We start from the raw sequence: 21,520 nt of genomic DNA on the forward strand, positions 1-21,520 counted from the left end.
ACAGGGCCTCACTCAGCGCGAGGGGGCGTGGCCTCGAGGAGGGGGCGGGGCCGGCAAGCTGGGGGTGCGGGTGTTTGTGTTGGAAAATCCAACTGCGCCACTGGGCGGAGCGGCCCCCCCAGCCCCGGCCAGGGAGACGGGGGGGCCGCTCGACCCCCAAGAGACTTTGGGGAGCCTGAACACCTGGGACCCTCCCACAACCAGGTAACGGGGAACCACTAAGGCGTCCAGAAAGAGGGAAACCATCTCTGCACAAGGTGGGGGCGGGACGTCAGAGTCGCTGTAGTGGTAGAGCTGGGGAAGGATGTTGGGGTTTTGGGGAAGGGGCTGGGAAGACGACTGGAGCGCAGGATTTACGGATCCCCAAGAAGAGGTAGAGGGGGCGAGAACTGTTGAGGCTGAGGTCTAGGGTTCCAGATGTCAAGAAGGGCCTGAAAGGATTCCCGGATCCCCGTGGGCTGGGATTCCCCTTCCTGTCACTAGGGCGGAGCGGGCAGTTCTGAAAGGCGAGACTGAACGGCAGAGTTGGCAGACAGGTCATTGCGATGGCCTGCTGAGGGCAGAGGTGGTTAGACAGGGGCGTACCACTGAGTCTCCAGTTCCCGCAGGTGGGGCGCAGTCTCAGCGCTCAACTGCCCACCCGGCGCCCAGAGAGCCCCGAAGTGGCCTCCCGTCCACCGCACCTCCTTCACTCGGCCTCCTCGGCTTGTCTGCCCCTCCCTGGTCCTGCCCCTACTCTGAGATCAGTGGTTTTCCAGCCCTCGCCAGGCTCAGGCTCTTCTGCACGCTGAGTCTTCCCAGTGTAGCCACGAGATGGCGGGCCCGAGACGCACACCCCACCCGCAGAGGTGGCGGGTGCGGGTGGGGTGGAGGTTGTGGCCGAGAAAGCGGTTGGAGCCCCCTGCCCAGGCCAGAGGGAAAGATGTGCCAAGAGCCCTCCTCTAATTTCCTGTCATCTGGGCCTCCGCGCGGGAAACTGTGGGCAGGAGGGCGAAAGGTCTACCTCGGTTAGGGAGGGGGGACTCGGTCTCCGCCTCTACCGGCTGTGGTGATTACTGGGGAAGGGACAATCCGGCTGGTTACTAAGCAACGCAGATTCGCTTCCTGACTACTGTAGCTTGTGGCTATGTCTTGGGATGGGGATTGGGGAAGGGTGGGAGGTAGGAAGCGATGGGGAAAGTCGGGAGCAGGATGCCTTGTCCCCAGGCACAGAGAACCTTGGGAGGAAGGAGCGAAGGCAGCAAACGGAAATAGACTCGGAGCCGCTCTGTAGGGAGGCGGGACCCAGGCGCGGCACTCGACTGGACTCCCAGGCCTTCTCCCGGCTTGCTTGCCCTGTTGCCAGAGTAACTGGCGAAGGAGACTTGGGAGCCAGATTCCCGAACTCCTCCGGTCCAATCCGTTGCAGCAGATGTTGCTGACTCTGGCACGCTAGTAGCCAATGGGAAGCAGATATGGAGGGACAGGAAGAGCGAGAGGGGAGGAGGTGAAGGGAGGAGGTAGCAGCCCGGGACCCGCACGTGCACTCCCACACGCTCGCGCCCACCCCCACTCCCACCGCACGCGCCCGGGCACCCTCTTGCGCCTGCGCGGCGAGTAGGGCGACCCCGCCCCCCAACCCCCGTCTAGAGCCTGAATTTGCAAATAGTCCGAGGCAGTGTTCCTCAACCCCTGCGGGCCTAAATGTCTGGGACGGTCCGCGCTCTTTCAGGAGGCTAGGACTGTAAATGTCCAGCCTCACCTGGGAGGACCGGCTACCTGTCCCACACCGCCCTACCCCCAGCTGGCGCCGCTTACTCCCAGGTGGGCTGGGCGGGGCTGTGGTTTCCGGCCCCATCTGCCTAGCGGCTAGCCTTCCCGGGCACTGACTTCGGTTGCTTTCCCCAGGGAAAGAGTGGGGGTACCAGCGCCCTCTCCCCGATGCTTCACCCGCCTGGGCTGTGCAACTGTTGAAGGGAGGCGCTGCGGGGAAGCCCCGGCGGCCCGGTGACTTTCTGGGCCCTCACGCCAACTCTTCGCTTGAAATGCTGCTCTTTGATGTACACTAAAGCCCTCTCCGTCCCTAACGTTTCTTCTTCAACCGCCCTAGAGTTCTCTGCGCCTCCCTTGGCTCCCTCCGGGCTGTCCGTCCTCTCCGCTCGCCCTTCTCCGCGGCTCAGGGTTATATAACTCTTCCTCTCGCCGTGTCCTGATTTCAACTCCGCAGACTCCGCCCCGAAACAGCGCGGGAGGGGCGGGAGTGTTGGGGACCCGGAGAGATTCCGACTGGCGGCCAGCGGGGGCACTAGGCATCTCGAGGATAGGACCGTGTCCCGCAGGACCCGGTACCCTGTGCTCCAGCCCTCGCCCCACCAGTGGTCTCGTCCGCGAGAGAGATGGCACAGTGCCTCTGCGGGGCGTGTCCTGACTCCAGTCAGAAATATAGGTTGGGAGGTCAAGATTTGAGGCCGCAGCAGGAGGCAGGCGGGGGCCGAGGTCCCCTAGATACTGCTAAAAGAGATCATGACTGGACACTTGGGTTCACTCCGTCTGCTTTTTACGTTCCCAGAATCCCTAGGCTATTTCCCAGGAAGCAGTCGGCGGGCCCTTCCGTGCCCATCGGGGTCAAAGGTCTGTGTTAGAGGTGGCCTAGGATGATGTCACCGGTGCACGTGCCCCGGGATGGTTGCCAGGCAATGAGGCCTCCTCGGCTTTCCATTCCCTGCGATCTCTAACCCGAGTCCAGTTCCAGTCCCGTACCATCTCTTTCTCTTCGCCTTTCCCTTGGCTTTAGCATCCTGCAGGTGGGAAACCCTGGCCTGGATTTCGTGAGGGGGAGGGGCACGGGTGTGGTGTTGCTGAAAGACTGTCCCTTTGCTGCTCTGAGAGCTCTAGATTGTCACAGAAGAGCTTTCCCTCCAAGGCCCGTTCATCCTGGAAAGAGTCTCCCATAAGTCTTACTTTTCCACCTGCTGCACAGCCTGCGTGTTCCGCTCTAGAGCTTGAAGTAGTATTTGCGAGACAGCTGCCCCCAGGGCAGCTGTCTGTCAGGGGAACACACCAGCCTATCCCTGAGATCCCTTAAACTGAAGGCCTACTCTGGCCCCCAAACTAAGGAAAAGTGTCAAGAAACAGTACTGCATTAGTTAAAAAAAAGTCAGGGTCTTCATTTGTGCAGGTGGAGGGATCTGTGTGGCATCCCATTTCGGGAAAGGTTTATCTGATAGTGCTAACTGCCCTTCTTTATCAAGGCTGTTGAGGGGTTGATTATGGGACTAAAAAAAGCAGCTGCTTTCCCAGCCTTAAGAGTTTGGGATGTCAAGTCAGACTAGACTCTAATGTCAGCTCTGGCACTTAGTGGCTTTTAGGATTTAGACAGGTCATAGTCTCTCACAGCATCATATTCTTAATCTAGGAAATTTAAATATCATCAGCTTTCAAGGAAGATAGAGAAAAAATGAAATAATTTACGCAGAGCACTTAGTAAAGTGCTTAGCGTGGTGTGAACACCAAGTCAATGCTCGTTATGAAATATTTCTTGTTTTCCTTACTGTTGGTGGGCCCGCTCCAGAGTAGCCATGACCTTAAGAGTTGGTTAGGGAGGTGTGGGGAGTTCATGTTAATTGGGGTGGGGGACACACTAGGGGTAGCTTGACTGCTCTGTGCACTTTATTTGATAAAGGCTTTAGTCAGATTTGTATTGCTTTCTTTAGGACCGGTTTTCATCTCTTCTAGAAGAAATAGCTAAGAGTATCCCTTTGGCAGAGAAAAAATAATTGTGCTGTGGTTTCTGATTTTGAAGCAAGACCCCAGTCCACTCCCATGTTGTTCTCCAGACCCTTCCTTTTGCAAAGGGACTCCACAGTTTCCCTAGTTGGAACAGGGCTAGGCTGAGGGGTGTGTAAAAGGTTGGGGTGGGTGGGTGGAGAGAGACTAGTGTGGGGGGCTGGGGGGGCAGGTAGTTAAAGGAAGAGACCGGAAGGGAGGAGGAGGGAGCCTGCTGGTGGGGAGGGAGAGAGGGGAGGAGGTGGTGGTGGAGGAGGAGGAGGAGGAGGAGGAGGAGGAGGAGGAGGAGGAGGAGGAGGGAGGGGGTTGGGGAGAGCCTGCTACAGTTCTTTGTTTGACTCCGGGACTCAGGGACGGGGAGGAGGAGGGAGGGAGGCCGAGGCTGCAGGCGTCGGGGCAGGCCCAGGAGGCAGAGGAGGGACCGTCTCCCCCGCCCCCCAGCCCCCACTCCCCCCTCCCCGCCGCTTCCCCCTCCCTCCCCGGACTGTGGGGGCACCGCCGGGGGACAGACACCCAGCAGGTAACCCCAGCCTGGCTCGCCCTCCCCTCTGTGATTTTCCTTCACACCCTCCCGGGTGACCCCCTTCCCCCTTTCCGTCTCCCCGATTTTCTCGGTCTTGCCTCTTTCCGAGTCCTCCTTGTTCCGCTCCCCCACTTGGGCTTGTCGCCCGCTGGCCGCGCCACCGCCGTCTCGTGCAGCCTGACTCTTCCCGTCGCCCCACAGCCTGTGCGCCCCAGGTCTGCCCGAGGCACCTTTGGGGCTCTGTCTCGCCGCTTTCTGGGCTCTTCCTTCCCTTCTGACTTGTCCCTTGGGGCTCTGAGGGAGGACGTAGTCCCTGTGCCACCCCCCTCCCCAGGTCCCCTCTGCCCCACCGCTAGCCCCCTTTCTCCGTTTAGCAGTCCCTAGGGGTGTGGATAGACCGGAATTTGGGGGGCCATCTGGAGGGACAGGGGGCCGTGTGTTCCTGGGGAAAGGGGATGTGAGAGTGTGTGAGATCGGGGTGGGGGGGTTGGTTAGAGACCTAGCGGCCGCTCTGTTGTCCCTTTAAACGTCCCTCACATTTCTGGGGACTCATGGTGGGGGAGGTGGCACGCTGCCTGCCTGGGGGGCAGGGCCCTCAGTTCCTCCACACCATCTGAGGAGGTAATGATTTAAAGGGACAGCCTTGGTGTGGCCACTGCCACTTTGAGCAGGAGGGCGGGGAGCCGGCAGGCTCTGACTGAGGAGGTTTGTCTGCTGAGCAGGGCATCAGAGGCTGCGGCTGTGGAGGGCCTGCCGGCTCTGGGTCTGTGCTGCAGCCGGGGAGGTGCCAGGGCAGTGACAGCACGCCTGGGGGTGCTCCGAGTGGGCTTTCTCTGGGACTCTACCTTTGGGTCCATTGACTTCTCGGCCAAGAAATTCTGAGTGAAAACTACAGTCTTGTTGACCAGGTGGGGGCCACTTGCAGGTCAGCAGCATGGCCTGGGCCCTTGGGAGCTGGCCCTTCAGTTCCTCTTTTGTTGTTTGGCTCTGTGCATAAGAAGGCCTTGGCCCCTCCCCCAGCTCCCCTTTCCCATCCACATGCCCCCCCCATCACACACCCACCCCAGCTGTTGGACAGATGAATTACAGCCTCCTGCTTGGGGCCAGCGCTGGAGAGGGTTAGAGTTCTGTCGTTGGCCTTTTAAATGGCTGTTGGCTCCTCCCCCACTGGTATCCAGACACCCCCTCACCTACCACACCCCCTTGGCTGCCCCCTGACTTCTCTTGGCCCACCCTAAGGGGGGCTGACTCCCCTCTGGGCCAGGCCTTCCCCAGCACTCCTTCACTACAACCACAACACAAACAGGCCGGCTACACAAACACATCCCCAGTTGCCTAATTCTAGTTCTGAACCTCTGTCTGGGAAGGGTCCAGCCTCAAGGCCTCTTTTCCAGCAGAATGGCCTTGCCTGTCGGGCTCTCCCAGCCTGCAGCTGACCACTGTCCTGGTGAGGGGCTTTGGTTGGGTTACAAATAACACTTCCCTGGGGGCAATGTCATCAGCAGCCACAGGAGCTTGCAGTATATTGCATCATGGAGGCTGGGGGCCAGAGGCCTTAGTCTCTGGGGCAGGGGGAAGGATGGGGGCCTGAAGGGCAGGGAATGGAGAGACTGGACTGGGAGCCACAGTGGCTTGGTCTGGGGGGCCGAGAACCACGGCTTAGGCGAATAGAAAACACGGCCCTGAGGGATGAGTCTGAGGTTAGGTTTGAGTGAGGACTGGCCCCTGGATGGACACTGGATTCTTGGCCCTGAATTTAAAAGACCTCTTTATCTCTGAGACTTGGGAGGGAAGGGAGTGGGCCTCTGTCACCTTCTTGGGCCACACAGAGGAAGGAGGTGATGGGGAAACAGGATATGCCTTGAGGGGGGAGATACAGGGGGGTTTGCAGCAGAGGCCACTTCCAGGCTCAGGCCTATAGTCACGGTTGCTGCAGAGGAGGAAGGCTCCTCCCTGTTGGGCCCGTTCATCTAGTCTGGCCACCTGTACTGCTCGCCAAGACCTGCCTGCACCGCTTAGGGGAAGGGGAGGGGTCAGAGTCCAGAGGGTGGAGCTGACGGTCTGGTGTGTTGGTAAGGCTGGTGGGGACCTCTTGGTGGAAGCCAGCTGAGGTAAAGGAAGAGGGTCTGCATCCCCTGGGACCAGGACTGAGGTCGCCTGGGAAAGTTGGGGCTAGTCTCACCAGGAGGGTCCTGTGGGAAGAGCCATGGTTCGCTGTCCACTGTAGACTTACTCAGATGCCATAGCATGCTCCCCTACCCTCTGGTCCAGGCTGCCTCCTGAAGGGGAAGGTTGGAGGACCACTTCAGGGATGGCATTTTCTGGTCACCATGGAAACCAGTTCTCCCATCATCTCATCTGATCACCAAAGCCAAATTTCTCTTCAGAGAGGAGGGAGGAAGCACAAGGAAATCCTCTAAGCCTGGGAGACACCACCTCTGACTGACTTATTTTCTTCTAGGTTCCCCCAGGCACCATGCCAGGCCGGTAGCACTGTCCACCCCACTGAGGTCTGCTATACCCCACTGCTGGGGTGCTGGTTCCAATGTACAGCAAGCTCCATCTGGTAAGTCTGGCCCCTGAGTGCTCTCCATGTTTGAAAATGCTTGATATGATCTCTATCACGTCCACTGCTCAAAATGGTCCAGTGCAACTGTGAGCTCTTCCTACCATGTGTGTTTTAATCGGCTCAGCCCTCATGCTTTATGGTGTTCCTATCTCCTCTGAATGGTTCAGTTTTGTACTTTGCCGGCTTTTCTGGTACCACCAGAATACTTCTACCCCACCAGCTCATTGCTGCAAATCAGTTGCTGATCGAACTAAGCCAGGGTTTGTAAGGTGAAAGCACAGTCAGTGTACATGAGATGCCCTTGAGGAATTTCTTCTTGGAAGGGGAGGGCTTTGCTCCTGTAAGTTGTTGAGTATCTTGGCTTATGAGAGTTGTTTCCAACTGGTGTGAGGAGACATAATAGATCATTTCTACAACTGTCGCCACAGCAAGCTTAGCATCATCACGTTTCCTCCCAGACCCCTCTGTGTCCCATTGTCTCCCTGCTGCACTATCCCCCATTGGCTCCCCACAACTGAAGTCCTCTTCTTCTGCTGCTTCCTCCATTCTTTCTGCCAATTCTCTGCCTCAGGCTCTGCTGCATTCCCCTTTCCTTTGTAGGAGAAAGAGATCTCCTCTAAGGCAAGAACTTAAATTCCTCGAGTGTGCACTGTTCTTCCGTATTACTCACTGAATTTCTTGAGCGGGACTGTTGCCTTCTGTGTGTTTCTCACCTTGGCATGATAGTTGGTACATTGGGGTGCCTCTGTGGATTTGCGCTGAACGTGTTAAAATGAATGAGTTCACTGTCAAGAAACCCACTGTTTTTAAGATCTGCTGTACAGCCACCTGTCCATACCTTATCTAGAGGACGTGAAAAATTTGCAAGTTTTATTCCCAGGAAGTGGGAATAAAACCGAGGGAGAGCAGGTGGACAGGATCAGTACAGAACAGTGGTAAGGATGTGGCTCTGGAAAGAAGCCCAGCTCTTTCAGTTACTTGCAGGATGAACTTGGACAAATTACCTAGCTTCCCAGAACCTTAGTTTCCTCATCTGCAAAATGGGGTAATCACAGTACCCACTATGATCAAATTTGGGGAAGTTAAAAGTTTTTAAGTTAATTTGTAAAATGTTTAACACAGTGTCTGACACGTAACAAGTATTCACTAAGTGCTAGCAGTTGTCCTAATGGGAGCTGTGAGAATAGGCAAGGATGTTTAGGAATGGGACTGAACTTAATTGAAGACAGAACCATAATTGATGCAAAGAGAAGGATCACTGATCCAGAAAGATGCCAGATTCAAGGGAGTGAGGCAAGGCGTCAGAGCGAGGTCAGCCTGTTCCAATGTATTTCGACTCTGTTCAGGAACATGCAGGCAAACACAGAAAGACATGTGCAGAGACACACGTGATCACCCCAGTGATACAGAGGCAGACCCAGACAAAAGACCGAGACAGGAGCCAGGCAGACACACAGACAGAAACAGCCCCGTGGAGTCATGTAGACAGGGATAATGACAGGAACGCGTCAGACACAGGCACTGAGGGAGACGAGATGAGCAGATATGCAGGTGCACACAAGAGACAGACAGCCGGACCCACACACAGCCGACCTTGTCAGACAGACTGGTGAACACAGCGCCCAGTCAGAGGCAGACACAAGGCCCGCAGTGACACAGAGCGGGCCAAGGCCAGCACTGTCACTCCTCGGCGGGGGGCGGAGAGGGGCCGTCCGCGGGGAAGGCTGGGGAAGGGAATCCCGGGCGGGCGGCCTGCCCGGGTGGCTGAGTCACCGCAGCGCCTCCGCCGGCGGCCCTGCTGCCCCCCACCCCCGCCTCGCCTTCTCCCAGGTAAGCAGCGCGCCGCCCGCACCTGGCTTCCACCAGGCGGAGCGCGGACGGGCGGGGAGCGGGCTGCCGCGGGGTCCGGAACGGGCCTGTGCCGCCGGCCGGTGTCTGCTCGGTAGCCCCGCCAGCGGGGCTGAGACTGTGTGCGCGCGGCTGGCCGCTCGGACGCGTCCTGGAGGCCGGGGCGCCGCGCGGAGGGGCTCCTCGGCCCAAGCCCGGAGAGAGTTAAGTAGGTGTGATTGATGGAGCGCTTTTCTCCAGGGGCGCCAGAGGGCGGGGCAGGTTAAAGTCCGCGAGTCTGGAGCCCGGATGGAGGGGGTGGAGCTGGGCTTCGCCGGGAGTGCCCGGATGGAGAGGGCGTGTCCTCGGTGGAGCGGAATTAACCCTTTCCGAGCGGCTAGATCTCGGGATTGTGGATCGGGTCGGGAGAGTCTGGAATGTTTGCCCTAGAAGTGCGTCGGCCTCCCAGCTTGGCTCTGACCGCGTGCATCTGTCTCCCACCCGTCTTCGAGAAGTCTGTGGGTGTCTTGTCTTTGTGTCTGCCCGTGGTTGTCCCCTCCTCTGGGTTAGTGTGGACACCCGGAGTCGGAAAGGGCTATTTCTACCCCAGAGCAAGAGTGGAGGTGAGAGTTGATTGCCAGCCAGCGGCTGCCCGCTGGCCAGGGAACAGGTGTGCTGCTGCGGCGGCGGGGCTACCCCGCGCGGGAAGGAACCGTCGTGGGGGAGAGGCGAGGGGGAAATTCCGCGGACTGGTGGTGAGCGGTGTGTGGGCTGAAGAGTTGTGTCTGCCTGTGACTGTGTGTCTGAGTTCAGGGAGGCGGGGGCTGAGTCAGTGGGAATGGGGAAAGGTTTTCTGGCTGACTCACACGCTGCCACCCCAAGACTGAATCAGGCCCCAAGTGAGGGCTGGGGGTGGGGGGTCCGGGGTGGGGACCAGGATCAGAGGCAGCTGCCTAGAAGTGTGCTTAGTGCACAGGAAGTTTTGTCCTCAGGGGAGGCGACTGTATTCCCAGATGCTGGCGTGGGGGTTTGTAGATAAAGACTGAAGACCAGGAGGCAAAGGGGCAGAACTCGCTAGTGCAGGGAAAGCTGACTCAGTTCCCCGTGGGAAAGGGGAAGTGGGAGAGGGAAAGTGTCATCATCGCAGAAAGGGAAGCAGCATTTCCTGGTAACTGGCTGCGCCCTGAGCACCACTTCCTTAGTAGGGATCTGCCTCTCTGATACCTAGTCTGCCAGGTCCTCGTTTGCCCACGACTGCTCCGTGTGTCTCCTGCAGATCTGGGTTGCGGGCAGCCAGCCTGGGATCCACTCGACCAGTTGGTTAAGCATTGTCCTCTTCTAGGGATTGGTATCTTAGAGGAAAGCCGCTGTTTCGAGGTAGAGTGTCGTGACAAAAACTCTTATGTGAACCACGGAGCGGCCCGAGAAGCGTGAGCGTCCACCAGGGCTCGCGGCAGAGTGGCACGTCGGGACCTGTAGGGTCCAAGCACTTCCATGCGAACAGATGACACTGCCTCTGCGGGAGGCAGGGGTGTTTTCACCAGAAATCCTGCTGCACTTGTGGGGTGGGTGGAAATTTCCCCACAGCGCACACTTTTCAGCGAAGGCGAACTTTCCAGCCGCCCCCAGCCCCTCGCCGCGAGCTCTCCCCCGGCTTCCTGCCCAGTGCGCGCTCCAGCTGGAGCGCTGGCCCCGCCCCCGCCGCTTTGTACTCGCCTCTCGCAGTCCTTTGTACTCTAGACTCTCAATGGACCGATCCTGGGAGCGAAGCCGGCTCCCTACCTGCGGGGACTCGGGGTAGGCTCGGGACGGAGCTCCTGGCCCGAGAGAGGACAGAAAGAGTAGTCAGGGCTAAAGAGGAGGTGCCTAGAAAGGGGAGCGCTGTGCCGCCGTGGGTCGGGTCGGCTTCGATTAGAAAAGGGGGGGCGGGGGGGCACGAAGGAGGAACTGAAACGCGTTCTGGGTTCTTTAAGGGAGTAGGCGGTGAGAGTGGGACAGGGGTGATGTCACTGCCTGTCGAGCCCCGCCCTCTTCCCTCACTAAGGACCCCCCCTACACACACTTACACAGCGCTTCCGCTGCGCAAGTAGCCACGTCACGGGCAACCCCCGAAATCCCCCCCTCCCTTGGGGGGCGGGGGCCACGTGGGCCGTGGGGAACCGCGTGGCCCCAGCGGGGAAAGAGCATAGAGGATACTGGAGCCACGCGAGAAGGAACACTCGGGACCACGGTGCGCAACTTCTCAGAAGTTGGGGGATTAAAGGGGGGCCTGGTTTGGGGGGCGTCGGTTGGCACTGACTCCGAGAGCCAGGAAGTGGAGGAATTAGGTTTGAGGTTTAGGACTTGACCGTGGTTTGGGAATGGTGCTGGCGATGGGGGTGGAGCGCTCTCGTAGTGCGGCTGAGGGGCTTGGGTGCGGGAGTCCCAGTGCCTGTGCCCGACTAGCACCAAACAGTTGTAAGGGGCACTCGGGGGTGGCTCCGCAGTGGCCAGGCAGGGGCTGACTCGTGCGGTCTGGCCGGGACCACGGTCGGTTCTGTCGGTGTATTAGGATGGCGGGCAGCTCTGTCCCCCAGGCCGGCCGGTGAATGAGACTCATCGCCCTTACTCGCACGGGTCTTACCCAGCCAGCCTGCTTACCGCTATTGCCCTGCCGGCCCAGGTGTCACATCCGCGACGGGGACCCCAGGTGGGAGCTGCGAGGTCATATCGGGGTCACCTGGGGCCGAGCCGGTCTGACCGGCTCAGCCGCCCCTCCTCCTCGGAGCCGCTGCCTCCGGGGCTAACCTTGCTCCTATTGGTTCCGGCTAGGTTGTTACTGAGGCGGAGACACGGGTGATGATTGGCTTTCTGGGGAGAAAGGAAGTCCTGTGATTGGCTAGATCTCTGGAGCTTACCAACGCTGAGAGAGGACGCTCCCACCCGGGCCGGGTAAGCGACAGCGGCTTTTGGGTCCTGGTGGTTTCTCACCGGCTCACACCTGCCACCCATTTCCCTCCAACTGCTCCCAGTTTCCAGCCACTCTATTCTCATGTTCCTCGAGGGGCTCCCTAGGCCGAATGAGGCTCTGTGAATGAACGATCTGTGGGTGCCAGCCCCTGGGCCCTGACTGTGCTGGTCAGCTTACTGTACACATTTTCCTCTTCTCTCTAGTATCGGCTGTGGAGGGTCAGGGGCACTGTTGTCAGAGTGGCTGGAGCCGGACCATCCTCCCAGAGAACTGGGGCAGGGGGCCGTGCTCGATCTCCAGGGCTCCTGGGGCCACTGCTGACCTGGTAAGGGGAAAGAAAAGCTGGGACGGGTTGGCTGAGCCTACACTGGCAACGCTGGTTTTGCCCCCAGTAAAAGCATAATCTCTTTCTCCTGATCTAGGCTGGATGCATCGGGCAGTGGACCCTCCAGGGGCCCGCGCTGCTCGGGAAGCCTTTGCCCTTGGGGGCCTGAGCTGCTCTGGGGCTTGGAGCTCCTGCCCGCCCCATCCCCCTCCTCGTAGTGCATGGCTGCCTGGAGGCAGGTGAGACCTTGGGCTACATGTCTGTCTCTCTCTCTGCTTCTTTCCTCATCCTCTGTTTCTGTCATTCTGTATGGTTTTGTCATTCTCTGGGCCTCAGGACCATCCTCAGCTGTTCCTGTTTTCTCAGTCCCCGCCTTCCTTTTGAGGGACAAGACTGTTCCTTCTTGGTGTATGTAACAAACCCTTTCTCTCTTCAGATGCTCAGCCAGTATTGGGCAGCCCCCCATCCCAGCACCCCTACCCCCTTCACATGGCAGTAGCTCTGGGCACCCCAACAAACCATATTATGCTCCAGGGTAAGTAGAGAACTCAGAGCTTCTGAGGCAGGGTAAGGCTGGAGCCTTGATGGAGCTTTCCCAAGCCTGACCTTCCTGAACGCTTTCTGTTCTGTAGGACGCCTACCCCAAGGCCCCTCCATGGGAAGCTGGAATCCCTGCACGGCTGTGTACAGGCGCTGCTCCGGGACCCGGTGCAGCCGGGGCTGTGGGAACAGCTCGGGCAGCTGTATGAGTCCGAGCATGACAGTGAGGAGGCCACTCGCTGCTACCACAGCGCCCTTCGCTATGGGGGGAGCTTTGCTGAGTTGGGACCCCGCATTGGACGACTGCAGCAGGTAGGATGAGGCAGGCATAAGGGTTGGCATCGTGCCTTGCCTCCTGGCTCAGGGGCCCACCTTGTATTTTCTTCTGTCTTTTATCCCCACCCCTAGGCCCAGCTCTGGAACTTTCATGCTGGCTCCTGCCAACACCGAGCCAAGGTCCTGCCCCCACTGGAGCAAGTGTGGAACTTGCTGCACCTTGAGGTGAGGCTGGGCGGTAGGTGGGCTAGGAAAGAGGGCCAGGCAAAGCCTGCACCTGTGCCATTCATCTCCTCTTTTTGTCCCCAGCACAAGCGGAACTATGGGGCCAAGCGAGGAGGTCCTCCAGTGAAGCGAGCTGCTGAACCCCCGGTGGTGCAGCCTGTGCCTCCTGCCACACTGTCAGGCCCCTCAGGGGAAGAGGGCCTTAGCCCTGGAGGCAAGCGCAGGAGAGGCTGCAGCTCTGAGCAGGTGTGACAGGAGGTGGGCCCCAGACAGAGGTGCCGGGCTCTGGGACAGGGTTTAGGTTCTCATAGCCTGTTCTCTTTTAGACTGGCCTTCCCCCTGGGCTGCCGCTGCCTCCACCACCATTACCGCCACCACCGCCGCCACCGCCACCGCCACCACCATCCCTCTCTTGCCTGGCTGCCAGCCCCCCATTTCAGCTGACAAAGCCAGGGCTGTGGAATACCCTGCATGGAGACAGCTGGGCCCCTGAGCGCAAGGGTTCAGGACCCCCAGAGCGCCAGGTAAACCCAGATCTGTTGGCTGCCATATTTTACTTGCAAGCTCCACACCTTCCGTTCCTCACTCATGTCTCTGTCTGTCTCCCACAGGAGCAGCGGCACTCCCTGCCTCACCCGTACCCATACCCAGCTCCAGCCTATGCCACGCATCCTCCCCCCAGCCACCGGCTGGTCCCGGCTGCACCCCCAGGCCCCGGTCCCCGCCCCCCAGGAGCAGAGAGCCATGGCTGCCTGCCTACAACCCGTCCCCCCGGAAGTGACCTTAGAGAGAGCAGAGTTCAGAGGTCGCGGATGGACTCCAGTGTTTCACCAGCAGCAACTACCGCCTGCGTGCCTTACGCCCCTTCCCGGCCCCCTGGCCTCCCTGGCATCACCACCACCACCAGCAGTAGCAGCAGCAGCAGCAGCAGCACCGGTCTCCGGGGTGTGGAGTCGAGCCCAGGCCTCGTGAGTGATGATCCACATGGGCTTGCCGGAGGTGGTGCTTGGAGGTGGCCAGAGCAGCGCTCTGACTGCCGGGTCTTACGCTTGCAGCCTGGCGCCGACCATTACCAAACTCCCGCACTGGAGGTCTCCTCTCACCAGGGCCGCCTGGGGCCCTTGGCACACAGCAGTCGGAAACCGTTTCCGGCGGCTCCCACTGCCACGTCCCACCTGCCCCTGCCACCGGGGCCTTCGACACCCCCCCCACCCCACTGTCCTCGCCTCTTGCGTCCCCCACCACCACCTTCCTGGCTGAAGGGCCCGGCCTGCCGGGGAGCCCGAGAAGATGGAGAGATCTTGGAGGAGCTCTTCTTTGGGGCTGAAGGACCCCCCCGCCCTCCCCCACCATCCCTTCCCCCTCGTGAGGGCTTCTTGGGGCCTCCAGCTCCCCGCTTCTCTGTGGGCACTCAGGATTCGCACACGCCTCCCACTCCCCCAGCCACCAGCAGTAGCAGCAGCAGCAGTCACAGCAGCAGTCACAGCAGCAGCCCCACCGGGCCTGTGCCCTTCTCCCCTCCTCCCTATCTGCCCAGAAGTGGGGAGCCCCTTCCCCAGCCCCCCAGCCCGACACTGAGCCCCCAGGACGCACCTCTTCCGCCCCTGACCCTCGCCCTACCTCCTGTTCCTCCCTCCTCCTGCCACCAAAATACCTCAGGAAGCTTCAGGCACTCGGAGAGCCCACGGCCTGGGGTCTCCTTCCCAAAGACCCCCGAGGTGGAGCCGGGGCCACTCCCGGGCCCCCTGAGTAAAGCCCCTCAGCCCGTGCCGCCTGGGGTTGGGGACCTGCCCGCTCGAGGCCCACAACTGTTTGATTTCCCCCCAACCCCGCTGGAGGACCAGTTTGAAGAACCAGCTGAGTTCAAGATCCTACCCGATGGGCTGGCTAACATCATGAAGATGCTGGATGAATCCATCCGAAAGGAGGAGGAGCAGCAGCAGCAGGAGGCGGGAGTGGTCCCCCAGCCCCCCCTGAAGGAGCCCTTCGCATCTCTGCAGCCTGCGTTCCCTGCCGACACAGCCCCGGCCACCACTGCTGCCACCACTACTGCTGACGCCACCACCACCATCACCACCACCGCCACTGCCGCCGTCGCCACCATTGCAACTGCCAGTGCCACCACCCAGGAAGAGGAAAAGAAGCCACCACCAGCCCTGCCCCCACCGCCACCTCTAGCCAAGTTCCCGCCACCCTCCCAGCCGCAGCCCCCACCGCCCGGCGCCCCTCCGCCAGCCAGCCCGGCCAGCCTGCTCAAATCCTTGGCCTGTGTGCTGGAAGGACAGAAGTACTGTTACCGGGGGAGCGGAGCGGCGGTGTCCACCCGGCCCGGGCCCGTGTCCACCAGTCAGTATTCCCCCGGCCCCCCATCAGGTGCTACTGCCCCGCCACCCGCCTCAGTGGCCCCCAGTGCCCAGGGCTCCCCACAGCCCTCTGCTTCCTTGTCATCTCAGTTTTCTACCTCAGGCGGGCCCTGGGCCCGGGAGCACAGGGCGGGCGAGGAGCCGGCCCCGGGGCCTGCGACCCCCGCCCAGCCACCCCCACCCCTGCCACTGCCGCCTGCTCGCTCCGAGTCTGAGGTGCTAGAGGAGATCAGTCGGGCGTGCGAGACTCTGGTGGAACGGGTGGGCCGGAGTGCCACGGACCCAGGAGACGCGGTGGACACCGCGGGCCCGCTGGACAGTGCCACCGAGCGGCCGCCGCCGCCGCCGCCGCCCGCAGCGGTCAAGGAGGAGAGCGGTGCTGTGCCGGCGGCCCCGGGGCCTGGCGGCGGCAAGAGGTGCCCGAAGGAGCACCGGAGGCACAGGCGGGCCTGTAAGGACGGAGCGGGCCGGCGGCCCCGGGAGGGCAGGGCCAAGGCCAGAGCCCCCAAAGAGAAGAGCCGACGGGTGCTGGGCAACCTGGACCTGCAAAGCAAGGAGATTCAAGGTCGGGAGAAGGCGCGGCCCGAGCTCGGCGGGGCCTCCAAGGCCAAGCCGCCGCCGCCGCCGCCGCCGCCCGCCGCGCCCGCCCTCCCGCCAGCCCCTGCCCCTGCCGCCCAGCCCGCACCCGCGCCAGCCCCTGCGCCCGGGAGGAGGACCAGAGAGGACGCCCCGGGGCCTCCGGGCGTCAGCCGCGCCGACATGCTCAAGCTGCGCTCGCTGAGTGAGGGGCCCCCCAAGGAGCTGAAGATCCGCCTCATCAAGGTGGAGAGCGGGGACAAGGAGACCTTCATCGCCTCCGAGGTGGAGGAGCGGCGGCTGCGCATGGCAGACCTCACCATCAGCCACTGCGCCGCCGACGTGGTGCGCGCCAGCAAGTGAGTTGGTGGCCGTCACCCACTAGGTGGGTGGCCTGGGTGGCCTGCCCGCCGTCGTCCCGCTGGATGTCCGGTCTATCCCAATGTCCTCCCGCAGGAACGCCAAGGTGAAAGGGAAGTTTCGGGAGTCCTACCTTTCTCCTGCCCAGTCTGTGAAACCGAAGATCAACACCGAGGAGAAGCTGCCGCGGGAAAAACTCAACCCTCCCACACCCAGCATCTATGTGCGCGGGCGGGCGCTAAGGGGGTGTTGGGGGGTGCTTGGCGCCTGAGGCGGGGCCCCTCATGCCCGCTCTGTCCTGTTTGCTTCTCAGCTGGAAAGCAAGCGAGATGCCTTCTCCCCGGTGCTGCTGCAGTTCTGCACGGACCCTCGGAACCCCATCACCGTGATCCGGGGCCTGGCAGGGTCCCTGCGGCTCAGTGAGTGGGAGGTGGGCGGCAGAGGGAGGGTGGCAGGGGCCGGGTCAGGTGTGACCCTGTGAGAACCCCACCTGAGGCCTCGGACCGCAGCTATCACGGTTTCAGCTGCTCAGTCCGTCACATGCAGGCCACGCGAGGTGAGCTGTAAGTGACGGAGCAGCTGGCTTTCAGCAGTGTGCCCGTCTGTCGTCTGTCACATGTCCCTTACAGTGGGCAGTGGGAAAGGTACATATCCTGAGGCCTGGTTGGAGTTATTTTTGGTTTTCTTGGTGACCAACAATGAGAATACAGATCGTAAACAACCCTTGCAGAGCCATGGTTTGGGCTTTTTCTTTTTTTTCCTTTTTTTTTTTTTTGATGCAGGGTCTTTATACTTAGTTCAGACTGGCCTTGAACTCACTGTGTAACCGAGGCTGTCCTCGGACTGACTCATGGTGATCCTCCTGCCTCAGCCTTCCCAGTGGTGGATTACAGCCATGCACTACGTGCTCAGCTGGGCTGGCAGATGGCATCACCACATCCACCTCTTTTTCAGCCTTTTAATATGTAAAGTTCAAACATAAAGGTGGAGGAAACTAGAGAAATGTGGAGGTCACTCCTCATTTTCGTGGTACCTGTACACCCATAGAGCCACACCAGGCTATTTGAAACACTTTCCAGGCTTTCTTTTGATTGACAAAATTTTTAACTGGCTCAAATGATAAACAAGTTGGCCAGTCATTGAGTGCCTACTTAGAGGCACGGGGCTGACTATGTCACCAGCCCTTCTGGCCTCACATGGGACTGGTGTTCTTGTCCATTTTCGTGGGCTGAGTGTTGCCAGGCCTGCTGTCCACCTTGTCAAAGGCCTGGGCAGTAGGCGTGACAGGGGTGAGTTGGGTACTCAGGTGCCCACCCCCTGCCACTGCCCCATGCCCTGCTTGACCTTCCCTTGCAGACTTGGGCCTCTTCTCCACTAAGACGCTAGTGGAGGCAAGTGGGGAGCACACTGTGGAGGTGCGCACCCAGGTCCAGCAGCCCTCAGATGAAAACTGGGACCTGACTGGCACACGACAGATCTGGCCCTGTGAGAGCTCGAGGTCCCACACCACCATCGCCAAGTACGCGCAGTACCAGGCTTCATCCTTCCAGGAGTCCCTGCAGGTGAGGGGCAGGCGGGCGAGGCTGGCTGCTGCGGGCAGGGGGGGCCTGGGCGGGGTCTTGACCGGCCTGCTACCACTCTGGCTGAGCAGGAGGAGAAGGAGAGTGAGGATGAGGAGTCAGAGGAGCCAGACAGCACCACCGGAACCCCTCCGAGGTAGGCCACGATCGCGCCACTTGCCTGTGGGACTCCTCCTCGTCTGTGGGCCCTCCACCAACCCGTCTGTGTTCTCTCGCCCCAGCAGCAGTGCGCCAGACCCGAAGAACCATCATATCATCAAGTTTGGCACCAACATCGACCTGTCTGACGCCAAGCGGTCAGTGGGGTCGGGGCAGCAGAGCCGGGCAGGGGTGCTGCTGAGCGCAGGGCCCTTCTCACAGTGCGTGCCCCCTCACCCCTGCAGGTGGAAGCCGCAGCTGCAGGAGCTGCTGAAGCTGCCTGCCTTCATGCGGGTAACATCCACAGGCAACATGCTCAGTCACGTGGGCCACACCATCCTGGGCATGAACACTGTGCAGCTCTACATGAAGGTCCCGGGCAGCCGGACGCCAGGTGCGTACCTTGCCCGGAGCACAGCTCTGGAAATGCAGGAGAGGACAGTTGGGGGTGAGGCCGAGGGGACAAAGGCTGGGGTGACTGCAGCAGGCAGTCCACAGGCTCTGATCACCGGCTTTGTGGTTCTCTGTTTCCACCTGCAGGCCACCAGGAGAACAACAATTTTTGCTCTGTCAATATTAACATTGGCCCGGGAGACTGCGAATGGTTCGCAGTGCATGAGCACTACTGGGAGACCATCAGCGCCTTCTGTGATCGGTGCGTCCCCTTCCCCAGCACAGCGCCACCCGAGGGTCCCCGGCGTTCCCTCCTAACTGTGGCTTCCCACCCTGCAGGCATGGTGTGGACTACCTGACGGGTTCTTGGTGGCCTATCCTGGATGACCTCTATGCTTCCAACATCCCTGTGTACCGCTTCGTGCAGCGCCCGGGAGACCTGGTGTGGATCAACGCAGGGACCGTGCACTGGGTTCAGGCCACTGGCTGGTGCAACAATATCGCCTGGAACGTGGGGCCCCTCACTGGTGAGTGTGGGGCCAAGTCAGGGGGTAGGGAGGGGTGGGGTGTGTGGAGAGAGGCCTGTGGGGCCAGGGTGGGCTCGGCGGTGGCCAGCTGTGCTGGCAGGGCCTTGCATCCAGGTGGCTGGGGCCTGTTTGAGAGTCCTGTGCTGAGTCCCTCTGGCCTGCAGCCTATCAGTACCAGCTGGCCCTGGAACGGTATGAGTGGAACGAGGTGAAGAACGTCAAGTCCATCGTGCCCATGATTCACGTGTCCTGGAATGTGGCTCGCACAGTCAAAATCAGCGATCCCGACTTGTTCAAGATGATCAAGTGAGGGTCCTGTCTGGGGGGACTCAGGCTGCATCCAGCCTGCTCCCTGCCCTTGTTCCTCCTGAGGGACTCCCCGGGATTCTTCACCTCTCTCCCTGTCTGCTGTGTGCCCAGTGTTGCTGTGTGGAGGAGCTGCTGGCCCCCCCTCCTGTCTCCCTTTTTTACCCTCTTGTTTAAAAAAATTTTTTTTTCTTAATGAATTAAGTGAGGGGAGCTGCCTATAGAGGAAGCTGTTCCCAGAACCCTTATTTTTCAGTGGTCTAAACAGACAAAAAGCACTCACAATTTAGAGGTGCTAAAAAGGGGGTGTGACCCGGGCTTGAAGCAGGAAGCGCCCAGAGGACTGGCTCCTGACCCCGAGGTCTCCAGGGCAGAGCCCCCGCCCCACTGCCCCATGCAGCCCTGCCCTGTCCTGCCCAGCAGCGCGGCCCGGCCGGCCGAGGCCTCCCCTCTGCAACCCCCACGCCTCTCCCGCAGGTTCTGCCTCCTGCAGTCCATGAAGCACTGCCAGGTGCAGCGGGAGAGCCTGGTGCGGGCAGGCAAGAAGATCGCCTACCAGGGCCGTGTCAAGGACGAGCCTGCCTACTACTGCAACGAGTGTGATGTGAGTGCGCCCGTGTCCCGCCCGCCCGCCCGCGCGCCCCGCGGGAGAGGTGGCCCTCGTGCCGGCCGCTCCCGTGACCCTGCCCGCCCTGCAGGTGGAGGTGTTCAATATCTTGTTCGTGACAAGTGAGAACGGCAGCCGCAACACGTACCTGGTGCACTGCGAGGGCTGCGCGCGGCGCCGCAGCGCGGGCCTGCAGGGTGTGGTGGTGCTGGAGCAGTACCGCACGGAGGAGCTGGCGCAGGCCTACGACGCCTTCACGCTGGTGAGGGCCGGCCGGGCGGGCGGGCGCGGGGCGCCGGAGGGGGCGCGGGGTGCGGGACTTCGGGGCGCCGGAGGGGGTGTGGGGGCGGGGCTGCGGGGCGCCGGAGGGGGGCGGGCGGCCCCGAGGCCGGGCGCCCGCTCAGCCCGCGCCCACCTTCTCCCCGCAGGCCCCCGCCAGCTCGTCGCGATGAGGCCGGACGGACGCCCGCCCTGGCAGGGCGACGCGGGCCACCAGCACAGCCGGGCCGACGTCGGTCCCGCCCGGCAGGGAAGGGGTCGGGCCCAGCCCTGCACCCCATCGGCAGCTTCCTCACTTAATTTATTAAGGAAAGGTTTTTTAAACAAGAGGAAAAAAAGGAAAAAAGGGAGGCGGAGGGGCCGCAGCCCCGCCCCGCCCCCTCACCGACTTGGCCTTCAGCGACAGACACAAGGGCGGCGGGCGGCGGGCGGCGGGCGGCGGGCGGCGGGCGGCGCGGGGTCAACCGCATACGGGTCCCTCCCGCCTGCCCGCCGGGCGCAGCTGCGCGGCCGCGGATGTACATAGACTGGCAGCGAGGTTTCAATGAGATTCTTCTATGGGCTCCCCCACCCCGGACCCCGTTTTTTACTCCCGATGCTAGCTGTGACCCTGTCCATGTCTGTCTATTCACTTGGTTATGATTTGTATTTTTGTTCTTTTTGTTTTTGACTTTTAATTTATAACAGTCCCACTCACCTCTATTTATTCATTTTTGGGAAAACCCGGCCTCTCCCGCACCCCTGCGCGCCCTGCCCTCCCGCCCGCCCGTGCCCGCCGCCCGCCCGGCCCCGCGGGCGCTCATGGTGCTCAGACCGCTCCCCTCCTCCCCGACGCCTGCACTTTCTCGGACCAGACCCCACCCCGCCTCCCGACCCCGCCTGAGGGTGAGCGACTCCTGTACTGTAGGGGAGAAGTGGGAACTGAAATGGTATTTTGTAAAAAATAAATAAAGAATAAATAAATAAATACATTTAAAAGTTTTAAAGGCAGAACTGTGAGGAGAAGGACCCATCCCCAGCCAGGCCAGTGCTGAAGACCAGGCCTGCAGCCCGCCACCCCTTTTTGCTTTCAAGTGTGAACCAGCCCAGGGCCAGGGCCTCTCGGGGCAGGGGCACCCCGGCGCGCTTCCCGGTGTATTTGGGGTGGGTTTTTCTCCCTGCTGGGCTGCGGAGGGGTGGGGGTTTACAGTCTCGCCCCTGGCACTGCACTGTCTCTCTGTCCCAGGGGCGGAGAGGTCTTCCCAATCCTACCCCTATTTTGGTGATTTTTGTGTGAGAATATTAATATTGAAAATAAAAGCAGAAAAACCCCTGTTTTGATAACGTGCTGCTGGTGATAGCAGGGCAGGGCACGGAGGGAGGGCTGCAGGACGGTGATTGATGGGGCGGAC

At 60.9% G+C, this 21,520-nt stretch overlaps 1 protein-coding gene and 1 long non-coding RNA gene across 7 annotated transcripts; one reads left to right on the forward strand and one right to left on the reverse strand.

The window, feature by feature from the left end:
- Positions 1-35: 35 nt before the first annotated feature.
- Positions 36-21,452, forward strand: Kdm6b (lysine demethylase 6B). Of its 6 annotated transcripts, none has more exons than XM_063242565.1 (24): positions 36-204; positions 6,750-6,854; positions 11,496-11,615; positions 11,838-11,959; positions 12,057-12,198; positions 12,396-12,494; positions 12,592-12,811; positions 12,908-13,000; positions 13,085-13,246; positions 13,327-13,524; positions 13,612-13,968; positions 14,056-16,298; positions 16,396-16,522; positions 16,613-16,718; positions 17,656-17,861; positions 17,951-18,015; positions 18,101-18,175; positions 18,263-18,411; positions 18,558-18,672; positions 18,750-18,937; positions 19,102-19,243; positions 19,721-19,847; positions 19,942-20,112; positions 20,279-21,452. In XM_063242565.1, the coding sequence occupies exons 5-24, from the start codon at positions 12,062-12,064 to the stop codon at positions 20,300-20,302; spliced, it is 5,004 nt and encodes a 1,667-aa protein (XP_063098635.1). In that variant the 5' UTR covers positions 36-204; positions 6,750-6,854; positions 11,496-11,615; positions 11,838-11,959; positions 12,057-12,061; the 3' UTR covers positions 20,303-21,452. The 6 variants fall into 6 exon arrangements, with proteins under 6 accessions (XP_063098635.1, XP_063098641.1, XP_063098636.1 ...); XM_063242571.1 differs by having other exon boundaries at positions 18,104-18,175; XM_063242566.1 differs by lacking the exon at positions 36-204 and adding an exon at positions 4,155-4,285.
- On the reverse strand, positions 8,159-11,500 carry LOC134474442 (uncharacterized). The gene is made up of 2 exons (XR_010045333.1): positions 11,325-11,500; positions 8,159-10,501 (listed from the first exon to the last, which is right to left on the reverse strand). It is a non-coding gene; the product is annotated as an uncharacterized LOC134474442 (long non-coding RNA).
- Positions 21,453-21,520: the final 68 nt, after the last annotated feature.

Source organism: Cavia porcellus, unplaced genomic scaffold, assembly GCF_034190915.1.
Source record: "Cavia porcellus strain 051 isolate PalLab524CR breed Dunkin Hartley unplaced genomic scaffold, mCavPor4.1 scaffold_32, whole genome shotgun sequence".
Taxonomy (NCBI): domain Eukaryota; kingdom Metazoa; phylum Chordata; class Mammalia; order Rodentia; family Caviidae; genus Cavia; species Cavia porcellus.